This window comes from Varanus komodoensis, unplaced genomic scaffold (genome assembly GCF_004798865.1).
Source record: "Varanus komodoensis strain SLA01 unplaced genomic scaffold, ASM479886v1 scaffold4, whole genome shotgun sequence".
NCBI classification, from domain to species: domain Eukaryota; kingdom Metazoa; phylum Chordata; class Lepidosauria; order Squamata; family Varanidae; genus Varanus; species Varanus komodoensis.
The window spans coordinates 5,163,067-5,190,584 of NW_025335941.1; the positions used below are offsets into that span (position 1 = coordinate 5,163,067).

Genomic DNA, 27,518 nt, shown 5'->3' on the forward strand with positions numbered 1-27,518 from the left:
TTACCCGTCGGAAATCAGATGTCATGATAGATTCTGCTAGCTGAGAAAAAAATATGAACAAAAGAAGAGATTTTAAAAAAAATGATATATCTGACAGATATAAAACAATGAAGGGTAAATAGTACATTGAAGGGGAGCTTAAAATACATAGTTTACATAAACAGAACTGGGATGGGAAAGTTTTGCTATTGCTCTACGAAGGATAAAATATTAGCAGTGCGTAAATGTTATTCCCATTTCTGGATGGTTCACGTACCACCTGATTATATAAAACATGGTGTTAATTTGCAGCTTTATGTGAGAACTGAATGATGTAACTTATCTCCTTAAAATTTTATACGCCAATGGATTCAAACATTTTATTTAACAAAATCACTGGGTTCAGACAATACAACAAGCCCTGGTGGGTTTTTTCCCTGTTTTGTTAGAATACATGACACAAAACAATGCTTTGATCTATGGTTTCTCTATGCCACCATGGCTGCTGTGTTGTCTGAACCCAGAGTTGTGGTATCCATGATCCTAGTATGCAACTACCACAGGGTCCTCTGGAAAGAGTGGCAGTTGCAAGAACTGCTTCAGCCATCCAGCCTCTATGGACAGACAAATGAGGATGTGGCAGGTGACATAGGCAAGGAGTGACACACCTCGGAATTGAATTTGTTTCAGTGACTGATGGGATACCTGCCAACAGCGGGAGGACTGAGTAGCAGGACGAACACCATGATAAAGTAGAAACCACTTGTTCTATCAGGTAGATCACAGTAAAAACCATGAACCATGGAAACCATGCAGACTTCCTTGTTATATTGTGTTAACACAAACAATGTGAACAGTTAGGAACATTCTATTGTGTTGATTGATCTGAGCTAAATTCTTTAAGCCACTGTTTGATGCCACTGTGATCAAATGATAAACAAGCACAGTGAATATAAACATAATATAATTAATATAGGTATTAATTAGAGTTGAAAAATTTATGGAAATTTTGAAGCCATGGCTGGGCAGAGGAGGCTTTATTTTTATTTTTAGGAAAAAAAGATGATTTTTTTCTAATCATAAAAAATCTATTATATTATTTCATTTGATCCTAAATCATTATATTTAAGAACTTTTAAAAATAAACTAATATTGTAAATTGGTAACTCTTGCCTGAATAAAATATTCAAAAAGCAATGTTTCAGGGGTGATAATCTATGAGCAAATCAAATTATACATCATATCTTTTAGGTTCCTGTTTTATGTCTGAATAGAGTAAATTTCAGCAAGTAGTCCCTGAAACATCTGGATTATCCTATAAGCAAGGAAGAACTGCAAGCTGGTTTTCCCTCATCTATGACAGGCAGATAGGAGGACGACAAATTTGGGTGTATAAATGGCACACATTTCTCAGTAGCTTTCACTGAGCATGGCGGGGCTGGGTACTGGGGCACTGTGTTTGGGTGATTTCATTCCTAACAGGTGGGTTGACTACAGAAAGCAATTCTGGACTACTGCTCTATCTTGTCTCCTATGATGTATACCTAGACAAAACTACTCTGAGGGTTTGAATATAGGTATCATAAACACACAGTTGACACCCAGCTTTAGCTGTCTTTCAAATGAAACTCAGATCAAAGCTTGAAATAAGTAATGAACTGAATTAGACCCAAACCACTCTCAATTCTCAACAGTGACAAAACAAGATCACAAAACTATTACTGCATGTACCTTGATCCTTAGTATAAAGCAGTTCCATTTATTCATGTGATATTAGCCATCCTGTGTATTTGGATGACAACATCCAAAATGGGAAAGCTACACTTTTTAAGGTTAACCGCAAAACAAAATAAGCAGTAATAGGAAAGGCTCTGAAACTCCATTTCATGCAAAATAACAAAACCAAGAAAACAGAAAGTAACAAGGGTGAATATGGATATGACTTCCAGAGTCCTTTTAAACCATTCTATGTTACACATCACAGTGACATATAGGTATGTGAGGGGGTGTCACATGGAGGTAGGTAGAGACCTGTTCTCCCCTGCAGAGAAGGGCAGAAAGTGCTCCAATGGAGCCAAATTCAAGGAACCAATGTTCAATTTGGAAGCCAGGAAATACTTCCTGATGGTTAGGACCCTGAGGATATTGAATTGGCTTCCATGGGAGGTAGTTGAAGCCCCATCAGTGAGGGTGGTTCAAGGATAGGCTAGACATGCACATGGTAGGCATGTTGTGAGCGGAGCCGGCTAGAGCCAGGGGTCAAACTAGATGGCCTGGGAGACCCCTTCTGACTTGCTCAGTTTCTATGTTTCAGTCATTGGTACTAAGTCTGACCATTGATCCACTCAGCCTAGTATTGCCTATGCTTACTGCCTGCTTATATCTAAGAAGAAAGATCCTTCCTAGGACCTGCTACCCAAGGTCTTTTCCACTGAAGACACAAAGTACTGAACCAAGAAGTTATACATGCCGAGCATTTGCTATCCACTAACCTATAACCCTTTCTCTTCAAAAGGTCAGAATTCATGGATGCTAATATTCTGCTTCTTTTTCTTCTAACTCATTTGAGTTAGATGACTTCCTGTTTAAAATTTATAACCTTAGCAAATATATGCTTATATGCATATATTCATCATCCTTCATATCTTTTTTCAATTAAATAACTCATTGGCAGGTGACCCTGAGAAAATTTTAACTGCTATCATGAAACTAAAGAGCAAATAATCTCAAAAAAAGATCTATGTACCATTTTACTTTGTACATTTTACACAATTACATACAAAGAATGCGTGTGTTCCAGTTACTTTATTTTTCCCACTTTTTACAAAAGCATGCAATGGAAAAATGACAGGTAGAGGCATATCATCTTTGCTATGGGAAAGCCACATTAAACTTAATTCAGTTAAAACTACTCTTCAGGGAGAAAAAGGCCTTGAATTAACAAGAAGTCTGGAAAGATACAGCTGGACTTCTCTTCATACAACAAAGGAAGCTTAACAAAATAGCCATATTGGGAGGTGGGAATCTGAATTCTGAAATGAGCTACATTTTTAAGAATTAATGAAATGTATCTCCCTGTTGAAATAAATGTGTTGTTAGAGGTGCCAAGCAGCAATTCATAACAAGCACCCTGGAAAGATGCCAAACTGAAACAATGTTTTGTGTTGGAATAACAGCCTGCTGGAATAGAATTTTTACTTTCTATTGATAAATTTAAAACAATAGATGATCATTATTTTTAACTTTCCAATTTTTACTTTACTTACTGCTTAAAAAACTGAAGATATCTTTTACCATTCTTTACTGCAATAAAAATAACAAGTAACTATATTTTTCAGAATATAAGAAGTTGTTAAGTAAGCAAAGTTTCAACAAGGGCTTTCATTTAACCTTCAACTAAGCTGACCACCCCTATTATGCACCATATTACATTCTATATTGATAAATTTAAATTTAGTTCAATGGGTTGAAAATTGTGGTGAAAAAAGGAACCCTTATAGGAGAAAAGGTTGTTAATTACAAAAAAAAATCTATAGTGCCAGTTTTCAATAACATGGTTAAATAATGATCTTTTATATTCAAGCCTCGCTAGAATGAAATAATCACATAAAATCCTATTCACTATGTCAGACATATTGTACGGACACTTGAAAAGTACCAGGTATGATTTACATAGCAGGACTAAGGTTCTTTCAGTTAGATAATAAACTTGCCAAGGTAGAGTCCTGGTGTTCTAATCAAAATAGATTTAAATTTAAAAATCTCAATATTCTTTACTGGAAAATATTTCTTTTTCTACCAATATTACTTATTAAAAACTTCTACAAAGTGTATTATGTTTCAATGGTTCCAATTTATTAAATTCATGTAAAAATGCACCATATAGCAGGTACAATTTGGTAGTTCTCTGTAACTCTGGCATTTAACTGACTCAACAAATAATCCATAAATAAAATCAGAAATACCTAGTAAATAATATTGTGGAAAATATATATATCAATACATGTCTATTTTATTATTTCCAGAGTTATATACCCAAATTGCCAAAGGTTTTTACTTGCAATAAACTGAAAATATAATAAATACAAATTAAAGCTCTGAGTAAGGCAAAAATAAAATTACTCTGATCTTGGTCAGGCTAAATTAAACTCTTAACTTACACAATATATAGGGTTTATAACATTACTATAATTTACTCAAACTATGTAGCATAACCAGAAGGGCACATGTTCATGTCTTATTAATTCACATATATTGTCTATTTTCCTGGACTGTAAAGCAGGGCACTGCCAATATATTATCGACAAAATACTAACACAAATACTAAGATAATTTGCATGAAAGAAAAACATAGGTAACCATGTGGAGTTTGAAGGGAGTCCATTGAAGAACCTTAACTTCCCACTGGATTTGTATGGAGAAGGGCAGAATGTATGTGTGTGCTTTCTTGCTCCTCTCCTCTCCTCTCCTCTCCTCTCCTCTCCTCTCCTCTCCAGCAGTGTTCAGTGTTTCCCTTACTACAGGCACTTGCTTTTCCCTTGTAACTCAACCCACCCCCAATAGGCATTTTTAACCTTAATAGGCAGAGAACATCACGGTAAGGCAGCCACGGTTAGCAAAGATTTCTGATCATCAGCAAAAAAAGGCTTTCCAAAGGACCTCTCTCTCTGTGGATGGATTTTCCTCTCTGCAGAGGTGGGGTGGGTGTTTGCAAAAACTCCTGTAAAATCCTCCCAGGGGCTATGGGATTTTACCCTTAATTAAAGTATTCATTTGATGATGCTGCAGAAAAGACTTACCTCCCTTGACTGCCTCTGTGTCAATCCATCTCATGCTCCATTATCTCTACACCAGTGGGGGAAATGCTTGAAAAAACATAGCACTCTGCACTTAGCCATGCATTTGCTACACAGTTTTGGTTATGTATCAGTTTTCATGGTTGTTCTCTTGAATGCACTCAGGTGTGAATATACACAGGAAAAAAATCTACTTTTAATTATTGGTAATTTAAACAAATTTGCTACAGTGTGTGTGTGTGAAGTTATTTCAAAACAGGAACAATAAGATTCTATAGCCCAGTCATCAGCTCCCATGGCTCTGTTGTGCTAATATTCCCAAAACTGGACTCATGATCTCTGTCCTTGGCACAACTTGTGTTGTTTGCACTACTTGGAGATCCTTACGTAATGAAAGACCCTGTGTAGAGAATTGAATAGGCAAGGAGTTCAGCAAGTTCAGTAAACAAGATTATCTACAAAGCTAGAGAAGGAATCCTGGAACTGGACTAGTGGGTTATGGAGTATAAAGTAACTGCTTGCTTGACATTGACATTCAGTTATATTGCAAGACAGGTACGTGTTGTGGATCTGTCCACTAATGAGATGAAGCAGACAATCAAATGCTGCAGGAAGGGGAATGCTTCATTTCCATTAGGTGACTTACCATTGTGAAGGGTCTGGGTTATTGTGAGCTTCTGGCCAAGGCAGGGCATATAAAGAATCTTGGAGAGAGTTAATAGTGTCCCCTATTGTCAAGTTGAACCAAAGCTGTGAGTGATCTTTTGCTCATTAAATTAGATGGCCAGTAGGACATCCCCAGTGTGGCAAGATACTCTTGTTTTTGTTTTTTTCTTGACAACATCCTCACACTTTTCCAGCTTCCCAAGCAGCTAGAAACTTGATAAGGGATAGACAAGTGTGAGCCTCCCTGAGTTTATGGTAGCAGAGATGACTAACAGCTAGCAGACATAACTCTGATTCCTTTTAAGGTGGGAGGTTTTTTATTCTTTTATTTTTGTTTTTGCTTTCTTTTGGACAAGGGTATATGGTGGCATGAGTGCCAAAAAGCCCAATTTGATAATTAATTTAGATAAAGGTCAGAAACATTGGCACACATTTCTTGTACAACTTTTAAGAAGTATTGACAATCCAGTCAAACCCCTTCTAGCATGCAAGTTGAGCATTTTGAAGAGCCTGTTACTGGCTAAAAGCAATCCTGGAGGGGGAAAAGGGTGCGATCCCAGAGGGGGGAAAAGAACAAAAGCAAGCTGTGGCAAACTCAAGAGCAGTTATAATTGTAGTAGGGGAAGGGCAGCCAAGTCAGTCCTGCTGTGTATTCCATGGGGTACCTACAAGACAACCGAGGGGAAAAGAGCAGGGGGCAACCCACAGTCAGCCTGATGGTCCTTCAGATACCCTGCAGATTGTTTCAAAAATAACTCACTTGCATAGCTTATTCACAGTGTGGGTTGTTGTGATATGTGGGTCTGTCCGTAGAATAAATATGCTCCCAAAAGCTAATTTCATTAAATAGCTTCCTATTTTTTCTCTTGAATTAAAAAACTACTTATTTTCACATATTCCTACAATATGGTATATGATGGTTTGTAACGAACTGAGAATGAATTGATGTCTTGCTCTTTTTTTGACATATGTTCAAAGATTTTGCTTAATTCTGTACTAACACAGTATATTATGATAATAAACATACAGACTATAGAAAATGTATATAAGTATGGGGCCTACAGTCAAAATTCATCATGACCACACTAGAAATCACATCAGGCACATGTAAAGTTTAATATCTAGAGTTTTGTAGAAGATTGCAGTAACTGCAAGATAGGATCAGCATGGAGGTGGATTAATTTGCAAGATGAGGGAGCTTACATTTCTGTTGAAATTAAATGTATATGGAAAGTAATTAGAATGGCAACAGCTGAGTTTTGCCTATAGCACTGATTTCATCTGCATGAACAAGATCAAGTGGATTGCTGTGACATGTTAGAATTTTATGCATCTGGTAATCATTTATGGACCCAGTAGGAACACCTCTGAGACTGAAAATGTGCCTACACAGAACTTATGATTGGGGCTGATCAAGCAAAATTGTCCTATGTCAGCATAATCACCAACCACCAAAAAAGTACTACACTATTGCATAGAGACATTGGTTCAGGCAAAAAAGTCAACAAAACAAGCTCAACAAAACTGGGTGGGTGATTATGGTTTCCATAATCACCCACCCAGCTGCCATTGGATTATTTGAGGGTTGGTTCCCAACAAGTCATGCTTTGGATGAGATAGAACCTGCAGCCAGGACCATGCTGGTATGCACGGGAGTAGAGGGGTTGTTATTTAGATAATGTTGATCATGTAAACCTGGCCCAATGAGTTGTCCAAGTTCATTCATGGAGCTTCAGTGTTGAACAGATATTTCCCTCTTTCAAGCCCAATATTCTACCATCTACACTGCAGTGGTTTTTCAAAAAAGAACTTTGGCTTTAAAGACCATATTTTTCCTAATGGACTTGACAATTCTATCTCAGGGGTGTGGTTATGGACACACTTGAGCGTCCATATAATGGGGTCAGAGTACATAAAGACATACTGATTATCAAGCAGCACACTTTAAGAACTATAAATTGTCACACAACAGAAATAATACATGAGCCAGAAAAAAGACTGATGCATCTATCTCAATATAATAATCTGCTTCAGACAGAACAAGCAGCAAACTGTGGTTTATTAGAATGAAAATTAGTGTTGTGAGAAAGGAGATGGGAAGAGGGAAAAGGCCATGTGGATATGAATGCAAGACTTCATTTTTTTTAACAGAGCTTCCCACTATATGAGAACCAGAAAGCCGAGCTATAATCTTTGTTTACTAAGATCTGATTGTCAGAATTACAACTAAATTCAAAATCTATTTTTTTTCTTGAACGTAAGTGGAACTATGGTAAATAGTTACATGAGTTCTGTGAGAAGGAAAGTACTAATGAAAAATAAGATTGTGACATATGTTTTTCCAGAATGATGTACAGAAATAAAAAGTTGAATGAAAATCAAGATAATCAAATGAAGATTATCTCCAAGATAGTAACAGAACAATCAGTTCAGAACATAGAGGCTAGTTCCTTGATCTTGTGAAAAAGAGAACACTTTCCATAAGTTTGATTAGGAGAAAGTTTTCAATAAATGGATCACAGGAAATGCCAGTACTGCTGTGTACACACCACACAGAAGATCCTACCATTCTTTATCTCCAGTAATTAGGAGAAAATCAGAAAAGGTGCTGAGCTGATTTTCAAAAATATAAAAGGGAGTTGTGAACTCTCAGCAATTATTCTGAGATACGGTCCTTGCTGTTTTACACTTATTGCACCTAGTGCATTTTTAAATCAAATGGGAACAGGCGTGAAGCAGCAAACTAGATCAAAGGGCATTTCTGATTATGTTTCTGACAGATTTTTAAAGTGATTTTATAGGAGCTGACATCAGAGAAAAGCTTAGTATCCATGCTTCATAAAACTGGATTATTTATACCTTTGTTATAAAGCAATCTTTTGTGGAGAGAAAAGGGTAAATTTTAAACATTTTTCCTTCTGTTCCCTTCTTAGTAAAGAATCGGTTCATCTGTGTTTTCACCTTGGGGGTTCTCCTAGCTTTATTATCTGTTCCTAGTTGGGGATTTAGAAATAATCCTGCCTCAGAAAACAGATAACAAAGATCCCATTTTCTCCTATTTAGACAAGATTTTAAAATACATTTCTGCAAGCGATATATTATTTCAAAAACCTGCCTTTGGTCTATACAAATACAAGATGATGATTCTATGCATATTCTTTTATTGCATAAATATTGTTATAGATAAATAGGTTATTTTAAATGCAAAAAAGTAAATTACATATTTGAACAACAGCAAATAAATGGGAAAATAAGTTTTTCTTTCTAAAAAGAGAAAGAGTGACAACAAAATCTACACTCACTTTCTCACATAACTAGAGAACCTGATGTAGAAAATGCATTCTAATGCTAACCAGCACGCTTAGGGCCATTTTGAACGAAGTGTGTTTGCTTTATGTGATACACCACCATTATCCCAGAGGACTCCTATCAGCGACAACAGATCAATATGCTAAAATCATGTCCACACATAAGGACTTGATTTTCATGATCCGCATGGCTTAAAAAAGTTGCATGTCTTGTTTAAGCCATGGTTAATGTATCATTTGCCTAATTACCACCATGGGCATGCCTCATCATGTCATCTGGATCAAGACAGCCTGGGAAGAGGGGAACTATTCTCAAATATCTTAACAACCTATACATTTATTTGAGGGTTTCTAAGAAATCATGCCACCCATTTTTAATGACACAACAAACTATGCTCAGGCAGGTAAGTAGGTAAATGGCATCCAGCACATGCTACAATTTAAACAAGCTACCAAGCCACAGTGATCATGTGAACACTGTCGTACACGGAAGTACCTAGCAAAGTCACACTCTTTCCATGCTTACAGATCTCATTTCACCACAGAGTAAGTATAGATGTCCTGGTGTGCACAATATACCTTCTGGGAAGAAGGCCAAACAGTCCTTGGAAAACATATGCATTAATGCATCAAAATCCAATGCATCATTGTGTTGATGTAAAGATATCACCCAAGGATCATACAACAGAGCTGGGTCTAATTTTTCATCACAGAGATTTGCCCCATTCTAAAGTCCTTCCATATTCTAAAGCCTTGAGTCTTTGGTGAAGGCAAATACAGTAAAACTCAATTGAAGGAAGCGTATTTGAGCAAATTTGATTCTACTGTCTTTTCTTGATTGGGTCACACTTTCTGTTTGTGAGGAAGGTAACTCAGAGCCAGCTGTGTTGCGATTCTTGGCTAAAATCTGTGCAGCTATCTTTAATCTGTTCATCAACAGTCCTCTCTTTAAGGAGACTCAGACCTCATACCACTGGTGCACGCTTTGTTAACCAGTTAATTCTGGATTCTGCAATGTTGTCATCAAAGCATGAAGTGCACTGGAAGAGTAAGATCACACTTACAACTTCTTCTGAAGGATGCTCAGGAATGTCAGCTAGACCAGAATATGGTAGGAGATGAGTATATATCAACCTGTGTTCTAAATACTAAATTGAACATTTGGTTTTCATGCAGATTCAACATTTAAAACCCCAAATGACCTGGGATCTTAAAGAATGCATCCTTCTTGGTGTACGCATGTCTCTGTATGCTCTAAAAGCATACGAGCAAGGCTTGCTCTGAGTGTCGGTTGAGTCCATGTGTTAAATATGTGATTGCATTTAATGGTTTCTTTTTATTTATTTTTCATGGGGTGGTACTGTATTGTGCCAGGTATCAGTGGGAGAAACCATTTAGGCAACAAGAATTCTGTAGTCCCACAAGGAACCCAAATCAAGCAAAACAGCAGCTTCTGGAATGGGACTGTTAGGAGAACTCACAGAAGGAAAATCCCCTGAAGTCCAATTCTCAAGCATTTCTGAGGTTGTTTTTAATTTTAGAACTACAAAATCCCTGTTCTGCAGCTGGCACACAAGAAACAGGAACATAGCAGTAGTACATGATACTATGTCATAGTTCCAGGGCAGAATCAGAATCATGACAAGGATGGGTATGTTAACGTTTTTCTCCTGTGTTATGATTGCAACAAAGTTGTGTGCCTGAAGGACAGATGATGCCATTGGCACCAATGGTGCCTTCCTTCTATGATGGGCAGGAGAGATTTTAATCACAGCCATAGCAGCTGAGAACTGAAAGTATGCGTGGCTTGCCATCATCCTGACCATCCCTGCAGTTCCTCTCCATCTGTCTTGAACCCAGAGAGGTGACATTCTATCATGGGTTGTCTAGTCTGAGCTCCCAGTGATATTGTGTAGGTAAACTGTAAGGAATAGGGTATTTTCAGTGCTTCTTAGGATAGGAATGCTAAAGCTTTGGGACAAATCCTGGAAAAAGAAAACAAAATCCCATTGTAGTTCATACTTCTTTTAAGGATGAAATTTTAAGAAGGAACTTTCAGCTTAATTTTATCACTTGTAAAATACTCTTGTTCTTCAATCTGCTTCAAAAATGCTACATCTTTCTTATGTTGTTATTGCTGCTATCTGCTGTTATGAGACATATTTCTTTCATTTGCCATTCATCCTTGCCACTGCCTATCTGCTAAGAAAATAAAAAAGTCCTTGTACTTTTGATTTGCATTCTATGATTATAATTGGTCTAGGATTTTCTGCTTTGTAAATTACATGGCAGATAAGCTATTCAATTACTGTTTATAATTCTAGAACAGGAAGCAAATTTTTCAAAAATGCTACATAGATGTTATACAAGCTAGAAGAAATAAAATAAATCTATTTTTCTTTGTTAAATTATAACAATTTAACTGCAAATTACGTTGAGTCTTAACAGTTTATTTCCACTCCAACAATTGTTCCCAAAAAAAGCTCCAGAAGATCTTCTGTTGAAGTTAAGACATGATGAAGAATGCCATGTCCCTTAAATGAACAAAAATCATTTAAATAGATTTCCCCAGTGCACTGTTTTACAATGGGGCCTATTTCTCAACTACCTGGAGAATTTATTTTTGTTTCAGTTTTTTATCCTAGATCTGATAAACCCTAGAGACATATGCAGGATCACTCTTCTACTGAAAAGAATGAGCTGTTTTCAAACCCAGTGTGGATTTGCATGTTAAAAAAACCATGGCTATGTCTTACACAAAAAGCCTACTAGCTTTTGTGAGGAGAGTAACAGCATGTTCATAATTTCCTACAATCTTCCCCAACGTATTGTTCTTGTTGATACATGCTGTGGTATCTGACTTATACAAGCCCTGTAAATAAGTGCCCTACAAAACATCCCCTCCTTGACAGCCCTGGTTAGCTGTTGTTCTCTTCTCTACCCTGTATCTTCCAAAAGATTTGGACTACATTTCTAAGCTTTAATGGCCATTAACTATGCTAGCTCAAAATAGCCAAAGTTCTCTGTATAGTTTACAAAGTTTAGGTCTAAAATTGCAATATAGCATAATATAAAACCAGTTGCATGCAAAATGTAACAATTTAAAAATTAAAAATAAATCCCAAATACCTGAGAGTAGAAAATGGTCATAAGCTGGCACCAATACGATATTAGTGCCAGGTGGGTCCCACTGGGGAGATTGTTCCATCAGGAGGACCAGGAGAAGAGCCTCAGTTAATGATTGTCGTACACAGTTAGGTTTATACCAAAAAAGGTTCTCCATCATATATTGCATTCCTGAACCCTGTGAGGCTGTCTAAGTCAAAACCAGCATCAGAAATTGGGCTTGGAAACATACAGGGAGCCCATGCAAGTAGGGCAGAATTAGCATTTTATGTTAAAATCTTCTTGTCTCTGATATCAATCTGCCTGCCACTTTTTGCACGAGTGCAGCTTCAAAGGCAGCTCCATTCCCTATTGAAAATGTCTGGAAGGCTGAACTACAGGGGTTTTTCTACATACCTAGAAGTGAACATTATATTGATGCCAAACCTCAGCAATCTACTCAGAAAAGTAATTAAAGAAGGATTACATCTCTGGACAGAAACTATAACAGAGCTGCATTCACTTACAGTACAATTCAAGCTAATTTGAGAACTAAGTCTGCATTATCCCTTGACTGAATGTATGAAGGTGGAGAGCGCTTATAGAATGATATTTACATGTTTGATCACATAAATTCCATAGGTTTTCCTGATATAGCCTTGCATTTCAATTAGCCCCACACCATTCTCCTTGGTAACACTGATCTACCTTTATCACTAACATTATACTTCACGGGAAATTCATTTTCATTTCTGATTTATGTGCAAGCTATACCAGAAAATAAAATCAGCCATAACCAAAATCTGGATTTAATGACAACTACTTCCATAGCTTTAGTTTGTAGACTTTAAACTCAGAATATTAGGAGCAAAGTTTAGCTCATTTGTCAGTTTCCGTCTCGTACATTTGAAGCACAAAGTTTCTGTTGTTTAGAGTAAATACTTGCATCACAACCTCAGAACCACAAAATATGCACACACAATAAAAAGCCTCCTTCTCTGTCTACCTCATTTATCTTATCCCAGTTAGCCAACTTCACTGAATATCATGGAACATACTTCTAAATAAGCTTCCATAGTATTGTACCATAATATATCCTGAGGCTTTTTCAGGCCAATTGGTTTGTTTCTTTTTGAGATACCATCCAAACTTGTTTATTCTTGTATCACATCTGAAAATGTTTAGGTTTGGCTAGGACAACTAAATGGTCCAAAATGAGTCTGTCAATTTTGTCTGTCCCAGTCCTATTTGTATTATATTAAGTACATTTTACCATGTGTATCATTTCTTTATTAAAAAGAAACCTGATTACACACAGGGAGAGACTTTGATACATAGCATCATTGCATGAGAAAGGCGGGGCTAGATGAATCACCAGCTGGAATTAAGATTGCTGAGAGGAATATCAACAACCTCAGATATGCAGATGGTACCACTCTCATGGCAGAAAGTGAAGAGGAACTAAAGAGCCTCTTGATGCAGGTGAGGGAGGAGAGTGCAAATGTTGAAACTCAACATGAAGAAAACTAAGATCATGGCATCCAGTCCTCTCACTTCCTGGCAAGTAGATGGGGAGGAAATGGAGGTAGTGACAGATTTTATTTTCCTGGGCTCCAAGATCACCACAGACGGTGACTGCAACCAAGAAATTAAAAGACGCTTGCTCCTGGGGAGGAAAGCTATGGCAAATCTAGACAGCATACTAAAAAGCAGAGACATCACCCTGCCAACAAAAGTGCGTACAGTCAAGGCTATGGTTTTCCCAGTTGCAATGTATGGCTGTGAAAGTTGGACCATAAGGAAGGCTGGGCACTGAAGAATTGAGGCCTTTGAATTGCGGTGCTGGAGGAGACTCCTGCGAGTCCCTTGGACCACAAGGTGATCAAACCAGTCAGTCCTAGAGGAGATCAACACTGACTGCTCTTTAGAAGGCCAGACACTGAAGATGAAACTCAAATACTTTGGCCACCTAATGAGAAGGAAGGACTCACTGGAGAAGACCCTAATGCTGGAAACAATTGACGGCAAAAGAAGAAGATGATGGCAGAGAATGAGGTGGCTAGATGGAGTCACTGAAGCAGTCGTTGTGAGCTTAAGTGGACTCCGGGGGATGTTGGAGGACAGGGAGGCCTGGAGGAATGTTGTCCATGGGATCGCAAAGGCTCGAACATGACTTTGCAACTAGCAAATGACTTGACCTTTCATTTTATAAAAAGATTGTTTTTATATTCTTTCGTTTTAAAAAACTAACATTGACATGCAAAGCTGTTGCCGTTTAATGACTGGGCCCTGAGATGGGCTTCTATATTTATTTCTACTTATTTATTTGAAAGTTTTCAAACCCTGGTTTGGAGATTTATGCTGGATCAACTGCACTGATGGAAATAGGCTTCCCACCCACTCCCTTCCCATGCCAGCCCCTCCAGCTCACTCCCCTCCTCCTGCTCTCAGTCTTATTCCCACCCTGTGAGCTGAGTCTGCGATTGACCCAAAGTCAGCCAGTTGTCTCCATGGCCTAGCAAGGACTAGAAACCAGGCTGCCTGAGTTCTAGTCCTGTGCTTTTAACCACTGCACCACACTGAGGAAAGGGATCCTAAAATTAGACCAATAGGGATTCAGTGAATATAGTCTTTCCTATAGAAGGCATTTTCTGTTTGCAACCTGATTAAGTTTGCAAAGCATTATTTGTAATAACTATGGTTAAGAGAGCAGCAGCATTGTGTCTATGCCAAGCCAGAGATCCAATAATACATTTTTTATATTTCTCTTTAAAAAACAACAACAAAGAATACACCAACAATTTGACATGCATGGTTACTGTTTATCTGGAAGTGAGCTCAGTGTATTCTGAGTCCCCTCAGGCATAACAGTATTTTTTTCGCAAATACTCATACAACAAGCTTAGCACAGTCTGAATCAAGCAATAGGCAAACGTAATGATTTCACAGTGCTTATGATTTTTAATTAATAATTCTTATATACCCCTTATTAAACTTCTCCAAGTTGTATATATTTACCTACTGCTTGTTATATGTATAATTAAAAGGAAGAAAAGAGTTTAAGATGCTTTAAATTGGATAAATTAGATGTTGCTTCAGAAGGAGGCTTAGCAATTCTGGATAACACAAAAACTCAATTCCGTGGAACTGAAGTATGGCACTTAACGTTTTGCTCATGCAAGCTGATATTTTATATGGAACACTGTTATATCAGAGAGGCAGGTAATTACTTTCAGGCTATATAATAAACAAATTACTTTTATTGCACCAGAGTTGCTGAAGTTAAAGTTTTGTTTTTGTCCATGCATGTATATTTCCATATTTTTGTGTGTTTTCAAAGATAAGTAGCACTTAAACAGCTTGCTGACAAAACACTTGCATTAATGAGATGCTCTTTTCTTTAAGGGGATTGAGAAGCTTTTCATAATAGGATGACAGCAGGATACAAGCCTCTCAGAAAGTTCTTAGAGAAATATTCCAACATAAAGAGGTAAAGAGATGCTAGTCTGTTCTGTTTGCACCATATACTATTCAACCTTTTTAATGTCTTTTGAAAATGCCGTATCTTGGCATATAAATATCAGAATAATTGGTTCATTGAAAATTCATTGAATATAGGCAGCAGATGTCTATGGCTGGAACACAAGGATCAAAGCTGGTAGAGATACTGGCATGATGCGGTAGGTCCAGAGGCAAAATCAGGAACAAGCAAGGCTCAGCCTCTCTCGTAACCAGAAGCAAAGACAGAGTCAGGAACAAGTGATGGTCAGATACCTGGCAAGTGCTAGTAGATCAGGAGGCAGACTAACCATAAGCAGGGTCATACATCAGGAAGACAAAGGTGAAGACAGAGTCAGGAACAGGCAGGAGTCAGATACTGAGGCAGGCTAGGCCACAGATGATACCAAGGTCAACAGCAGGCACAGATCAGATACTGATTAATTGTGGCAGAAGCAGAGGAAAGGTCAGGAGCACACAAAGGAGAGGTAACAGGCAAGGTGGGCCCAGACTCAGGAACATGCAAGAACTGAAGCAAGACTGAAGACAGGCTCAGGAATGTAAAGCAGCCCCGATGAAGCCCATGTTGTTGTGGCAGACCTGAGCAGTGCCAGGAAGCCTTCAGTAGGACCCTCCAGAGCTCCCAGCTGTGCCAGTTGATTGCACAAGTTCTAATTCTTGCAACTATCCACAAGTATAGACCTGGGGGCACCTGCAGGGTGAACTATGCTGCCCTTCAGAAGCATGTCACCATCAGGAGCTCTGCCAAGGCTTCAGGTCTTGATGACAATATATAGTCTGTCCACATTGGTTTTTTATTACCTTTGACCTCTATTTTGATTCTACAGATGATAAACAGCATTATCTCAAATCAAATCATGGTGTGAAAGGGACATCAGCCTTATACATGATGATGAGATGATATATAATATATATATATATCATCAAGTTAGAAGTGCATTTAAAATAGATTTGCTGAAGAATGTGCACACAACAGAAGATGTTATTTTTGTCCTTTCTCCTCTTGCTGCTGTTACTGACAGAAATAGCTGCTACAAATGTATCTAGAAAAAACGTGGTATCTAAACATTTCACATACCTTTTGTTTGATGATCATATCATTGATTTCATCAAGATCTCCCACAGTCACAATTTGGGATTTTATCACCCGATCCAGTAGAGAAAGCCAGTCAGTGAGGTCTGCCCATGCCTTATTGAATTCAGCCAGGGCTGGCACCTCCAGAAGCAAGGATGATGGCATTTCTTGTTTAGAGATGGTCGTTTCCCTGGTTACCAGAGTTTGCGTAACCACGGGAACAGTTTGGCCAGGAGAAGTTTCTGAAAGAGAGGGAAATGTTGTGACACCATTGAACAAAAAGAGTAAGATCAGTCGTTCCATTCAGTGACCAGTCTGTACTATAATGGTAATTATTTTTGCAAATTCATTTGCAATGCCTACATTTACAGAAGGGAAAAATGATTTTAATCCAAGATAGATTTATGTAGGTTTAGCTCCAAACTGAAGTTTCCTCTCCATTTTTGTGTGACAATTTTTCCCTGAAAATTGTAGATAGAATCCTTTTACTTTTCAGGGTGGACAGGAAAATTTCAAAGAAGTTTTCAGGGATTCAGGCTTGCTTAATTCACTTAATTAAGGTGCTCAGATGTACTTATCTGCCTTTTAAACAATCAGTCCTTGCCAATGTGGTCAGCAGTTGGTGAGCCCCTCTCTGCCCATTGCCTTCTAACTTCTTCATGCCTCTTTTGCATTTCCTTTGTCAAATCATCATGGAAACAGCTCAAGAAAGCCTTATAACTTCCTCTGATTGTGCTGTTCATCCTGTGCCAGTCAGCAATGATCTAATACAGGAAGAAAAAGCATCTGGAAACAACTCAGAAGACTATGGCTAGAAAAAGATGCTCACCAGCATTGATTGTGGCTGCCCAGGCTTCTGTTAAAGTATGAAAATCAACCAACTCCCCCCCTCAAACAGAAGAAAACAAAACAAAACAAAACACTGTCTTCAATCACCTGTAAAGGTAATCTAATCCCCCCAACATCTCCTCCCTCCTGCCCAATATTTGAGGTTGTATTCTTTTTATCTCCACCAGACAAAAATAGCAGAACAAGGAACTGAGAGAAAATTTGACACAAGGTTATTTCAGTTACATCAAGAAACAGTAATCCTAATGCTTAACCAGCACTTTCTTCCCAAAATGCCAACTCTAAACACACCTGGGCAAATCAGAAATCAGGGTATAGCTGGATTTTTTAGCTGTGAGCCCACATAAAACAGCAGGCATCTCCTAACCTTCAGCACAAACATACAGCTCAGAATATTACATAGTTCTGGAATTATAAGCATGCATTTATAAACGCAGTCTATAAAAACATTTTAGTCTCAGATCCCTTGTAGAACTTGACAGAAAGAATGATCATCTCCACACTTTCCCTGTGCTTGATCAACAGGACCCTTTTATATCAGATTAAGTAATTTGGGAATAACTGCCCGTTATGACAGTAGTCAACATCATTACTGTATTTCATTCCACCCATCAACATGCACTGAAAGTCTGGAACACAACCATCCTTTCGCCACTTTGAAAGAAAGTACAATACAGTACTGAAAACTTTTCAGTATTATGTTATTAGGATATAGCTTAAAGAACAGTTTCTGCATGCAGAATGTCTCAGGTTCAATCTTCAGTATCTTAAGCAAAAGAATCAGGTGGTGTAGGATAAAACTCTTTGAGGCACTGTCAGCCAGAGTAGGCAAGACTGGAAGACAACCACTGATGTACAATAAGTTATTTTGTATGCAGAGTATTAGACCTGAGTCTAATGCAGACTCCTCTCCACTTTCATAGGAAGATGACTGGCTATCATTCCTACTCTCCAGATTGGAAAGGGGCCACAAATGACAGAACAGCGGTTTATGACAACTTTGCAATGTAGTTAACTGTTAATACTCTAAGCTGTAAGGGAGACTGATTTCGATTTCCAGACCATTATCAAAGTAAAACATCACTCAGGTTGCAGGTGGTCAAAGTCAGCCTGCTGAAATTGCCTTTTCAGACTCTTCTAAGTCCAAATGACCCAGTTTTCATTGACTCCCATGTACTGACATTGCGCTGTTTAAAAACTAAAACAATTCATAAAAACTGAATTGGAGATGAAATGGTATTTGTTACTAGGGTGTCACATGGCTTTGCTTGTACACATTCTGCTGCCTAGTCATAGACAAGCTAAAATCCCCGAGATCAAAACATGTACCAAACCATGGCAATTACATCTCTTCCAGGCAAGCTTTGAGGTTATTTTTTAAAAGACATTTGCAACAATTGAGGTAGTTTACAGGAATAAATAAAAATCAACTGGCAAACAAATAAAACTGTCCTAGATTTCCAAATTAACAAACAGTTTGTATAATATGGAAATTAAATCTCCTAGATTTGAGGAAGTGGAATATTGCAACAGACATTACTCCTGCCTTATTTTGAATGAATAAAGCATATGGTAGCAGTAACATATCACTTCTACCTATGCTACTCTAAAATTCAAAATGTCTGCACCCAGAGTTAGCAAATGGGCAGTGTGAAAGCTACATGGATTTCTCACACAGGGGAGGAATTTTGGGTGCCATCCACAAACAGTGAATGTTGACCTTTTCAATTTCATAAAAAGAAAAGGTCTCCCCTGAAGGCTGTGACCTGGGCAGCCCAGTATAGGCTGAAAAATCTTTAGGATACCATGGCACACACTGTCTTGTTATGCACATGGCAGGGATTGCCATAGCTTGGTACTGTTCCAACATGGGTGATAGTACACCCATGGGATAGTAGGATCACATGGTCTGTTTGAGAGTTATGTACATGCTGTTTAATAACTCCCAGAGCAGGTTTGGAAGACATGACAAGCCATGATAAACCCCAACATGAATGTAAATTTTAGTAATAGTAGCTTGCAAATGATGCAGGGTCCTTCTGGGTAAATTAACTGTTGCACCATGGGAACTGACTCTACATCAATACTGAGAGAATCTGGGAGGCTTTGCATTTTCAGGAGTCACACAAATCCTAGCACGCTGAAATGTGTTTCTATAAATATTTTAGTTGTTTGTTGTGAAATTTCAAAAAACTAAACAAAACAGGAAATACATATTTGAAGGCAACTGAGAAGAAACTGTCAGAAAGCAATATGTGAAGCAGCATATACAGTAGATAGGATTAACTAATTCATTGTGGCCTGACTTTCAAAGGTAGCAATTTATTTCATCAGAAGTACATTGGAGGGTAGATGTCCTTAATAAAATCAGCTTAAAAGTAAAAAAATGATGTAAGCTTTAATAGCCACACTAAAGTTAGGTCAAGTAAACAGTGCTTCTTAGCAAATTAAATAAGGTATATCTTGCAGTGGTAATTATACTATACATCTACATAATATGCACCATCCATTTTTAAAATTTATACACACTATAAATACAGTTAAAATGAAATTGCTTTATAAGCCTCTGTGTTCATTGGCTTTGATTTAATAAAGTTAGTCTATGTACCACCTGAATCAATTTTGAAATGCACAAATACTAATCTTCAAAGAACTCATAGGAAACAATAATCAGTTACAGTATGTACAAGACATCCTTTAAGAACTAAATAAAGGAATCCTGATGGAAATGTTCATGCAAAATTACTTGGATTTGCCTCAACAGATTAAAATAAGCAGCTTCAAATTCTCAAGCCTTCAGTGGTTTTTCCTTGTAAAATACAAAAAGACAAAACATGCTTTAGAAGCTTGTTATTCTGTAGTTTTCAGAAGATAAGTTTTCTGTGGTAAAGTTGTGCTGATGCCTCCAAAGAAAGAAAAATAAGACTTTAAACAGCGATAGTCATTTCATTTTCACAGTTTTTTCCTTTCTTTTTTAAATTCCACACAGTGCCACAAGTTCTGATCAACTGCAAAATGTCATCTCATGCCATTTTACATCAATTAATATCCTCTCACTTGAATGCTAAGTCTATATGCTGGTGCAGGAAAAACTGCATAGGCAGCTTCTCCAATTTCAGAGTTTAGTCTCAGAGAGAAGGAAGGGACAAGTGCCATAAGAAAGGCGGCTACAGATGACAGCTTGTGCTGCTCCCAAGGAATTCAGTTTCTTTTCCTCCCCTTATAGGGCACTTGATCTAGATGGATAAAAACTACTGTCTAGGTGAAATGTAGGCCACGAGATGTCACACCTACATGGGACAGAGGTCACATGGTTTTGAAGCATTCTTATGGCTAATGAGAAATGTATACTATGGCATCAAGCAGTGAGCAAGGATGGGAGGAGGTAGGTTTAGGTGTTCAGGTAAGTACACCTGTACAGAGTGTACACCAATGCTGATTCCATCCAACATCCAATATCTATCCCTTAATCATTGCCATCTTGCTTTCACTATTTATTCTAAATAAATGCTTCTGAAGGAACATAAGAACGTAAGAACCACCATGCTTAAACAGACCAAGAATTTCTCTTGTCCAGCATTCTGTTCACACATTGGCTCATAACTGTTGAAGCCCACAGGCAGGTCATAAGCACCTCCAGGCTATGTTCTCCATCACCTGGTATACATATTCATACAACTTCCAATACTGGAGGATGCAGATAGCCATCATGATGTGGGCAATGGAAACTTTATCCTCCAGTTATTTGTCCAATGCCCTTTTAAAGCCATCCAAACTGTTGTCACATCTTTTTTGATAGCAGTGTTGTGAAGACAGAACAATTTTGAAGGATTGTTTTTCTCATTTTGTCAGTTCATTAGTAAAAAATGAATGTATACCAATTGCTCATATAACATTAGACAAACCTGACAGTTTCAAAGTTGTAATTAATGTTCTTCATATGATCATCCTTAGCATATGTCAATGCAATGCAGGTATCTCTCAGAGTGAAATGGAACTAGAAATGAAACTGAAGATTCAACAACAACCTTAGCATTGTTGAATTTTGCTAAAATAGATGAATGGCTGTTTAAATATCATGCAGAGTTCTTTGGGCTGTTATCAATGTGTCAACAGTTTTCAATACCTTTTTTTCCTTACATTTGCATAAGGGAAGAACATGCTATTGACACAATTTTTACAAGTATTCTAATTAAAATATGAATGTAATATAACATTGAAATCATATTAAATTTGTTTTTCCCTTCACATATTTCAGTCAAATACTGCTTGTGCCCCATTACAATTTTTATTCCAATGCACATTTTAAACTGCATTAAGACAAGTAAAATGAACATGCTTAATTAGATCTCTAAATTAGAAATTTATGGCTTTCAAGGTGTTTCGATCTAGAGCAGGTGATCTCCCAATATGGAATTCACATGAACTCATGACATTTTTTTTAATTTCCCTCTTTAAAATATCTATATTTCATTATTTATTTTTTCTTATTTCATTTCCTGGATAAAACTGCGTGGTTTACATATCCATATGAAATACGTACTTTTCTGGCAATTAGACATAGACTTCAGAAGTGGGCTAGATAGCCAAATAAGTATTGACTTGAAGGTGGCAATTGTATGCAACCTGTTCGAATATGAAAGTAGTGTAAGGTCCTCAAATCTATTGCCTTATAGTAGGTGAGTATATATTCTTTCAGTATTGTAATACCACTTTTTTAAATTGTTACAAGGGCATGGAGAAGTCCAGTCACATACCTGTAGTTGTGGTCCTTTGAGTGGTCATCTGTACATTCACACACATATATTCTGCAACTGTGCAGAGAACATTCCATATTTGTAGAGTTTTTGGCAGGAACCCTCTTCAGCCATCTCGTATTCTTAATGGATTCCTATCTTATTCATTTTTTCTGATCTCTTAAAACTGAGAAAACATCTCAATTCCAACACTGATATAGCCACCAATATAAATCCTATGCCACTACAGAAATACCATGAAAAAAGTCATAACCTGACACTGAAGTAGGAATGGGAGATAGCTGGTGGGAATGCACAGATGACCACTTGAAGAGCCACAGTCACAGTTAAAGCTTGAACAGCTGTCTCATGAACGAGATAAAGCAAGGCTTCCCCTATCTTTGCAGTGTGGCTACAACACAAAACCTGGTAAATTTAGTGCTAGATCTTTTAAATTTTTAAATTCAAATCCCTGTGTACATAACCAAGGAGGACATCCTTCCATAGCTTGAAATGGTAAGGATGCAACGACACATGACCATGGCAAATTTACCTACAGTGATTTTCTAGTAAGCAGAGGATTTGCCATTATGGGTCATTGAACACTGAATGAGATGCAGCCATGACATATCCTACTGCAGAGATGAAGGTAGGTGACAAATAGGGATAGCATATGACAGCTGTGTCCTAGCACAGCCCAACTGTTAGCTCCACAGGGAATAGCCTCTTCTACAGTAAAAGCCCGCAAGATTAGCCGCTTGCAGGGAAGAACAGAAATGAAGGTAAGTTAATACTAAATGACTTAACCAAAACCTGTTCTCCCAAAAAAAAAAAAAAAAAAAAAAAGGAAAAGGAAAAGAAAAAGGTGCAATACAGGCTATGATTCAAGGGAGTGCCAGCTGTTACAATTTGCATTTACGGTAGTTGGTTCCAAGTAAATCCTTATCTTTTTACACACATGGTTTGTGTGGGGTGGGGGGGGGGAATGAGAAAGATGAAGAATAGTTGTACACATTCCTCAGCAACCCAATCTGTTAGCTCATTATTTAACAATATTGATAGGATATCCTATATATAATTCACTTCAAAGTAAAATCAAATGTTCAGTGTACGACCTGGTAAACAGTGGGGAGGTTATGCTCACTGTGCTTGAGGATCTTGGAAATCAATCGAGCCAGGGACCATCAACTGGTATATTATCTAGGGAAGGCTCTTTAAATGTACTCTCCCATTCACCCCATTTTATGTCTCTAACTCCTGCAAGCCCTGTCCACTGGCCTGCTGGATAAGGAAAGCCCACAGGCAGGTCATAAGGGAAACAGTACTCTCCCATTCTTGCTCTCTAGGAATCAGCAACTGGGATTCAGAACCAAGCTGCCTTATGTCCTGCAAGCAGTCTATATATCATGACTGGTAGCCCTTCATTATATCAGCATATCCCTACTGCCAACACAACTCTGCAGTTGGAATGGGTAACATACAGTATATGTTGGGAGGGCCATGTCTGGAAGAAGCTGCAAGAAATGAGAAGGTGCAAATAAATCACCTCTATGAAACTCAAATAAAAGTTGTACCATGCTACACCACACTGGAAAACAGAGCATAGGATCAACTCAACAACTCTTCGCAGCACACTAACATCAGTATACAAAGCATTCATACTCATATGACACTCAGCAAGAGACTATCTCTGTGGCTTCATCTTATGTGCACGAAGGAGAACTTTGGTCATGGCAGCAATTTCACAGACTGGTTTCACAACAAATATAGGAAGGGCATATTCATACCAGACAAGTTAGAGATCTGGTGAATTATCATTTTCATTATTATGGATTATTTTGTTGGTTCTATGGTTTCTTTTCCTTCCAGTTTGTTCCCTTACCAATTTCAACTGAAATGTGCTCAATGGCTAAAGTGATATAAAGAGTCCTGCATGCTGGTCAAGCTATGCATGGAACCAACTGTCTAAAGATTTCTGTTAAATATGATACTTCATGCATCAAGGAGTGCTGGAGTGGAGAGAAGATTCTGGTTGAGTCTGAGAAGGAATAAAGCTATTTTACACACTGAGGTCATTTTTTTTTCCAGTCATTTGCACTGCAGCTGAAAAGGGTGTTTCTGAATACATAAAATGTATGTGAACTTTAAAAGCCATAATCTCAATTTCAGTAGCTCAAAGCTCTGCAAGAGAAATAATAGCCTAGTTATCTTGAACAGGTAATACATATTCATGGTAAAATGTTGATTAGACAAGTTTCAGAGATAAAGCATTATAGAAATAATCCAAAAAGTGACTTTCTAAAGGTTCAATTTGCTGGTCTATGGGTAATGTCCAAGGGTGTACTTCTGTAATCCAGCCACAGTGGTGGCCTTAGCATGAGTTGACAGCCCTGACACTAGTTAAATATTATGCTTTGGCTTTGTAATCAGGAAGCCCTGGCAACTTCTTGTTTAGACTACTGTGATAGACTTTATGTGGGATTGCCCTTACAAATGGTCTGGAAACTTCAGTTGGTTCAAAATAGAGCAACTTGCTTCTTAAGAAGAACTCTAAGGTATAAACTTATAACCCCAGTGTTATAACATCATCCACACTGGTTGCCAGTTGAAGTCTAGGGCTACTTACTCTGATATATAAAGCATTAAATAATTGCTTACTCTGATATATAAAGCATTAAATGGTTTAGGAACTGCATATCTGATAGAGCATCAGCTCCCATATACAACTACCTGAACCTTAAAAATCATTGTTAGAAGTCCTTCCCTGGAAGCCAGTGCTAAAGGATATAAGGTATGTGGCCACTAAGAGAAGAGCCTTTTCAGCTATGGCACCCTATTTGTGGAGCCAGGCCCAGAGAGGCATGCCTGACATTAACTCTTTATGTCAGGCTAAAACCTTCCTTATTCTCCCAATATGTTAGCTGTTGAAAATTTTGTTGTTGCGTTATATTTTATTATAGCACTGTGAATTATGTAATCATTTTATTTTTACATATTACTGTTTTCCTGTTTTAATTTTATTGTTATTGTTGAATACCTTTGGATTATTATAATTTGTTCTTGTTTATTGCTCATATGTTGAGTTACTGTTATATTTTAATCTTGTAAACTGTCCAGAGAGTCATTTTAAACAAGTTATAAAAATCTCAAAATGAGCTAATCACAAATAGCTCTTTACATTTGACATTTCAATAATCTCCTTATGTTATCCAGTTCTTTATTAAGTCACTCTTCAGGGGTCAATCACAGACTCTGTTCCACAGATTTAAATAAAAAATTATCCCATATGTCATCTCTCTCTCCCTCTGCACTGGTATGCATCTCATTTCAAGTTTTGGTTGCCTTTAGAATAGACATGGAGAACCCATGGTCTTTGGATGGCCTGGCCATGTACTGGTCTGCAAGTCTTTTCACTCTGGCTCACGAGGAGTCTAAATCTGAAGTTCTCCTTTCTTCAATAACCCTGCCACCATAACTTTGATCCTGACATGCTGGGAACTGGAACTGGAACTGCAACCCTAGCTGAGGCTACAGAAAGTTCCTAGACCTTATCTCTAACATCACATACTGGACAGATATGTTTAAAAGAGGGCCAATAAACTGAGACTCAGTCAGGCAAGATGAAGGTGCTGGATGGTTCAAGCATGCATATGCTAATAGCAAAGGAACAGATCAAAGAAAAGAAGGAAGGTTGGTTGGTTTTCTTTAGATCTTCTCCAAGCCCACCACCCCTCATTGGACAAGAATGCCAGCTCTACTGCCATCTGCCCAACTCATTATCACATTTTCTGCCTGTCACACAGGTCCATGGGATAGGAATAGATAATGTGCCAGGAGCTAGGAAACAAGGCAAAGTGGTCAAGCCAAAATGCAATAACTAGTCCAAGTCACAAGTTCAATTACAGAATTCAAAAGGCAAAAGTCAGTCTTGGAGTGCATGGCAGCACACTCCAGGAAACCAAGGAATAGTCAAACACAAGCCACAAGTCAAGGGCCAGGAAGAGAGCACAAAGGAACAGTACCTCAGAGCAGAACAAATGCAGCCCCAAACACAGCAAAGAGCTTCAGTACACTGGAAACCACAATTGTCAAAGCAGTTTCTGAGGTGAAGAGCTAGTTCTTAAATAACTCTTCTCCAGGGTTCCCAGGTGATGCTCATGAGGGCCACAGCAGCTGCAGTAGAGTGTGAGGCAAATCCTGCAACTACCAAGGCTGTTATTCTAATACTTGGCCAGCAGGGGAGGTGCTGAAGCTGCCCAGAGCCTGACAAGGTCCAAAATATCTCCCTGTTGATGTGGGAAATGAGCTGATTGTATTTTATTACGTGATATTTTTAACACTCTTCTTTTTTGGGGGGGGGGGTTAAAATCTGTGCCCAGCTCTTTGCATATACCTTCAAAAGCACAAGATGTTTTGCATTCTTGGTTTTTCATATTTCCCCCTGCAGATCTTAACTAGGCTGCCTCCTTTCTTTCTTTTTATTGTAATGATGTATATATTTCACTAAAGCTTAGATTTTTGATGGCAGCACCCCACTCTTTACAGGTGTATACCCATTTTTGTCAAATATCTGAAAGGTTTTCATTTACAATATTAAGTATCATACCGTTTCTTTCTGTGAAAGCAGTATTTTCAGCATCTACCTTATATCAAAATGCTGAACAATGCAGAAAATCACTGAGAAGGCTCATAGTGTATGTAAAGCAAATGACCAGCACATGTGGATTCTCTTGCTAGATTACAAATGCATTGAACCATTCAGATGTGAATAAGTATCTGTTAGTGGATCAGCATTGTAATACAAATCAAAAAGCATATCATCTAGTGAAAACCAAAAGCAGTACGCATATAGCACTGTGTGTTTAGGAATCCACCTTCCTATTTGTCTTGAAATATTATGTAGCTATCAATGTATATCTAATCTGCTTTTCAGAATAGCTAGCTATGCACAATTTTGGTTGTGCACAAGTCTTCAGCCTGAAGATGTATATGTTTAAATCAGCACAATTAAAAAGTTTGACACCAGCAAAAGGGCACATATGTCCCTCATATAAGCAGTAATCATGTATATGTTTTGCAGAAATAAATCACACATGTTTGGACAGCCTTGGATGTAACAAAGTTAAATATGAAGAAACAAACTACTTTCTATTGGCTTATGGCCAACTTCTGGGTTACATAATTTATTTTTATGTTGATGCATTATATCAGCACTGTAACAAATCCATGCATGAAGATGGTTTATAATCAGAGATACAGACCAAAAATCTTATAAAATGCAAAAAAAAAAAAAAAAGTCCATGAACTGGCTTATTATGCTTCTGTTCATGCAGTTTTGAAGGCATAGTGTCAGCTTTTTATACAAGTTCTTTTCATTATTTTTCCCTGTTGGTGCTGGAGCACATGCTGTGAATGACCTCCAGAGATTCCTCAAGCTATATGCACAGAGTAAATTGAATCTGAAAGCTTTATTAGATGGATTCCA

General features: G+C 37.8%; 1 protein-coding gene across 8 annotated transcripts in view; it reads right to left on the minus strand.

Annotated features, from left to right (window-relative positions):
• The window catches only part of DMD (dystrophin), a 994,758-nt gene that overhangs the window by 309,563 nt on the left and 657,677 nt on the right, over positions 1–27,518 (minus strand). For all 8 annotated transcript variants that reach the window (XM_044441365.1, XM_044441364.1, XM_044441363.1 and 5 more), the window contains one exon: positions 16,452–16,690. In XM_044441365.1, coding sequence (XP_044297300.1) covers positions 16,452–16,690 — 239 coding nt within the window. The remainder of the gene's footprint in view (positions 1–16,451; positions 16,691–27,518) is intronic.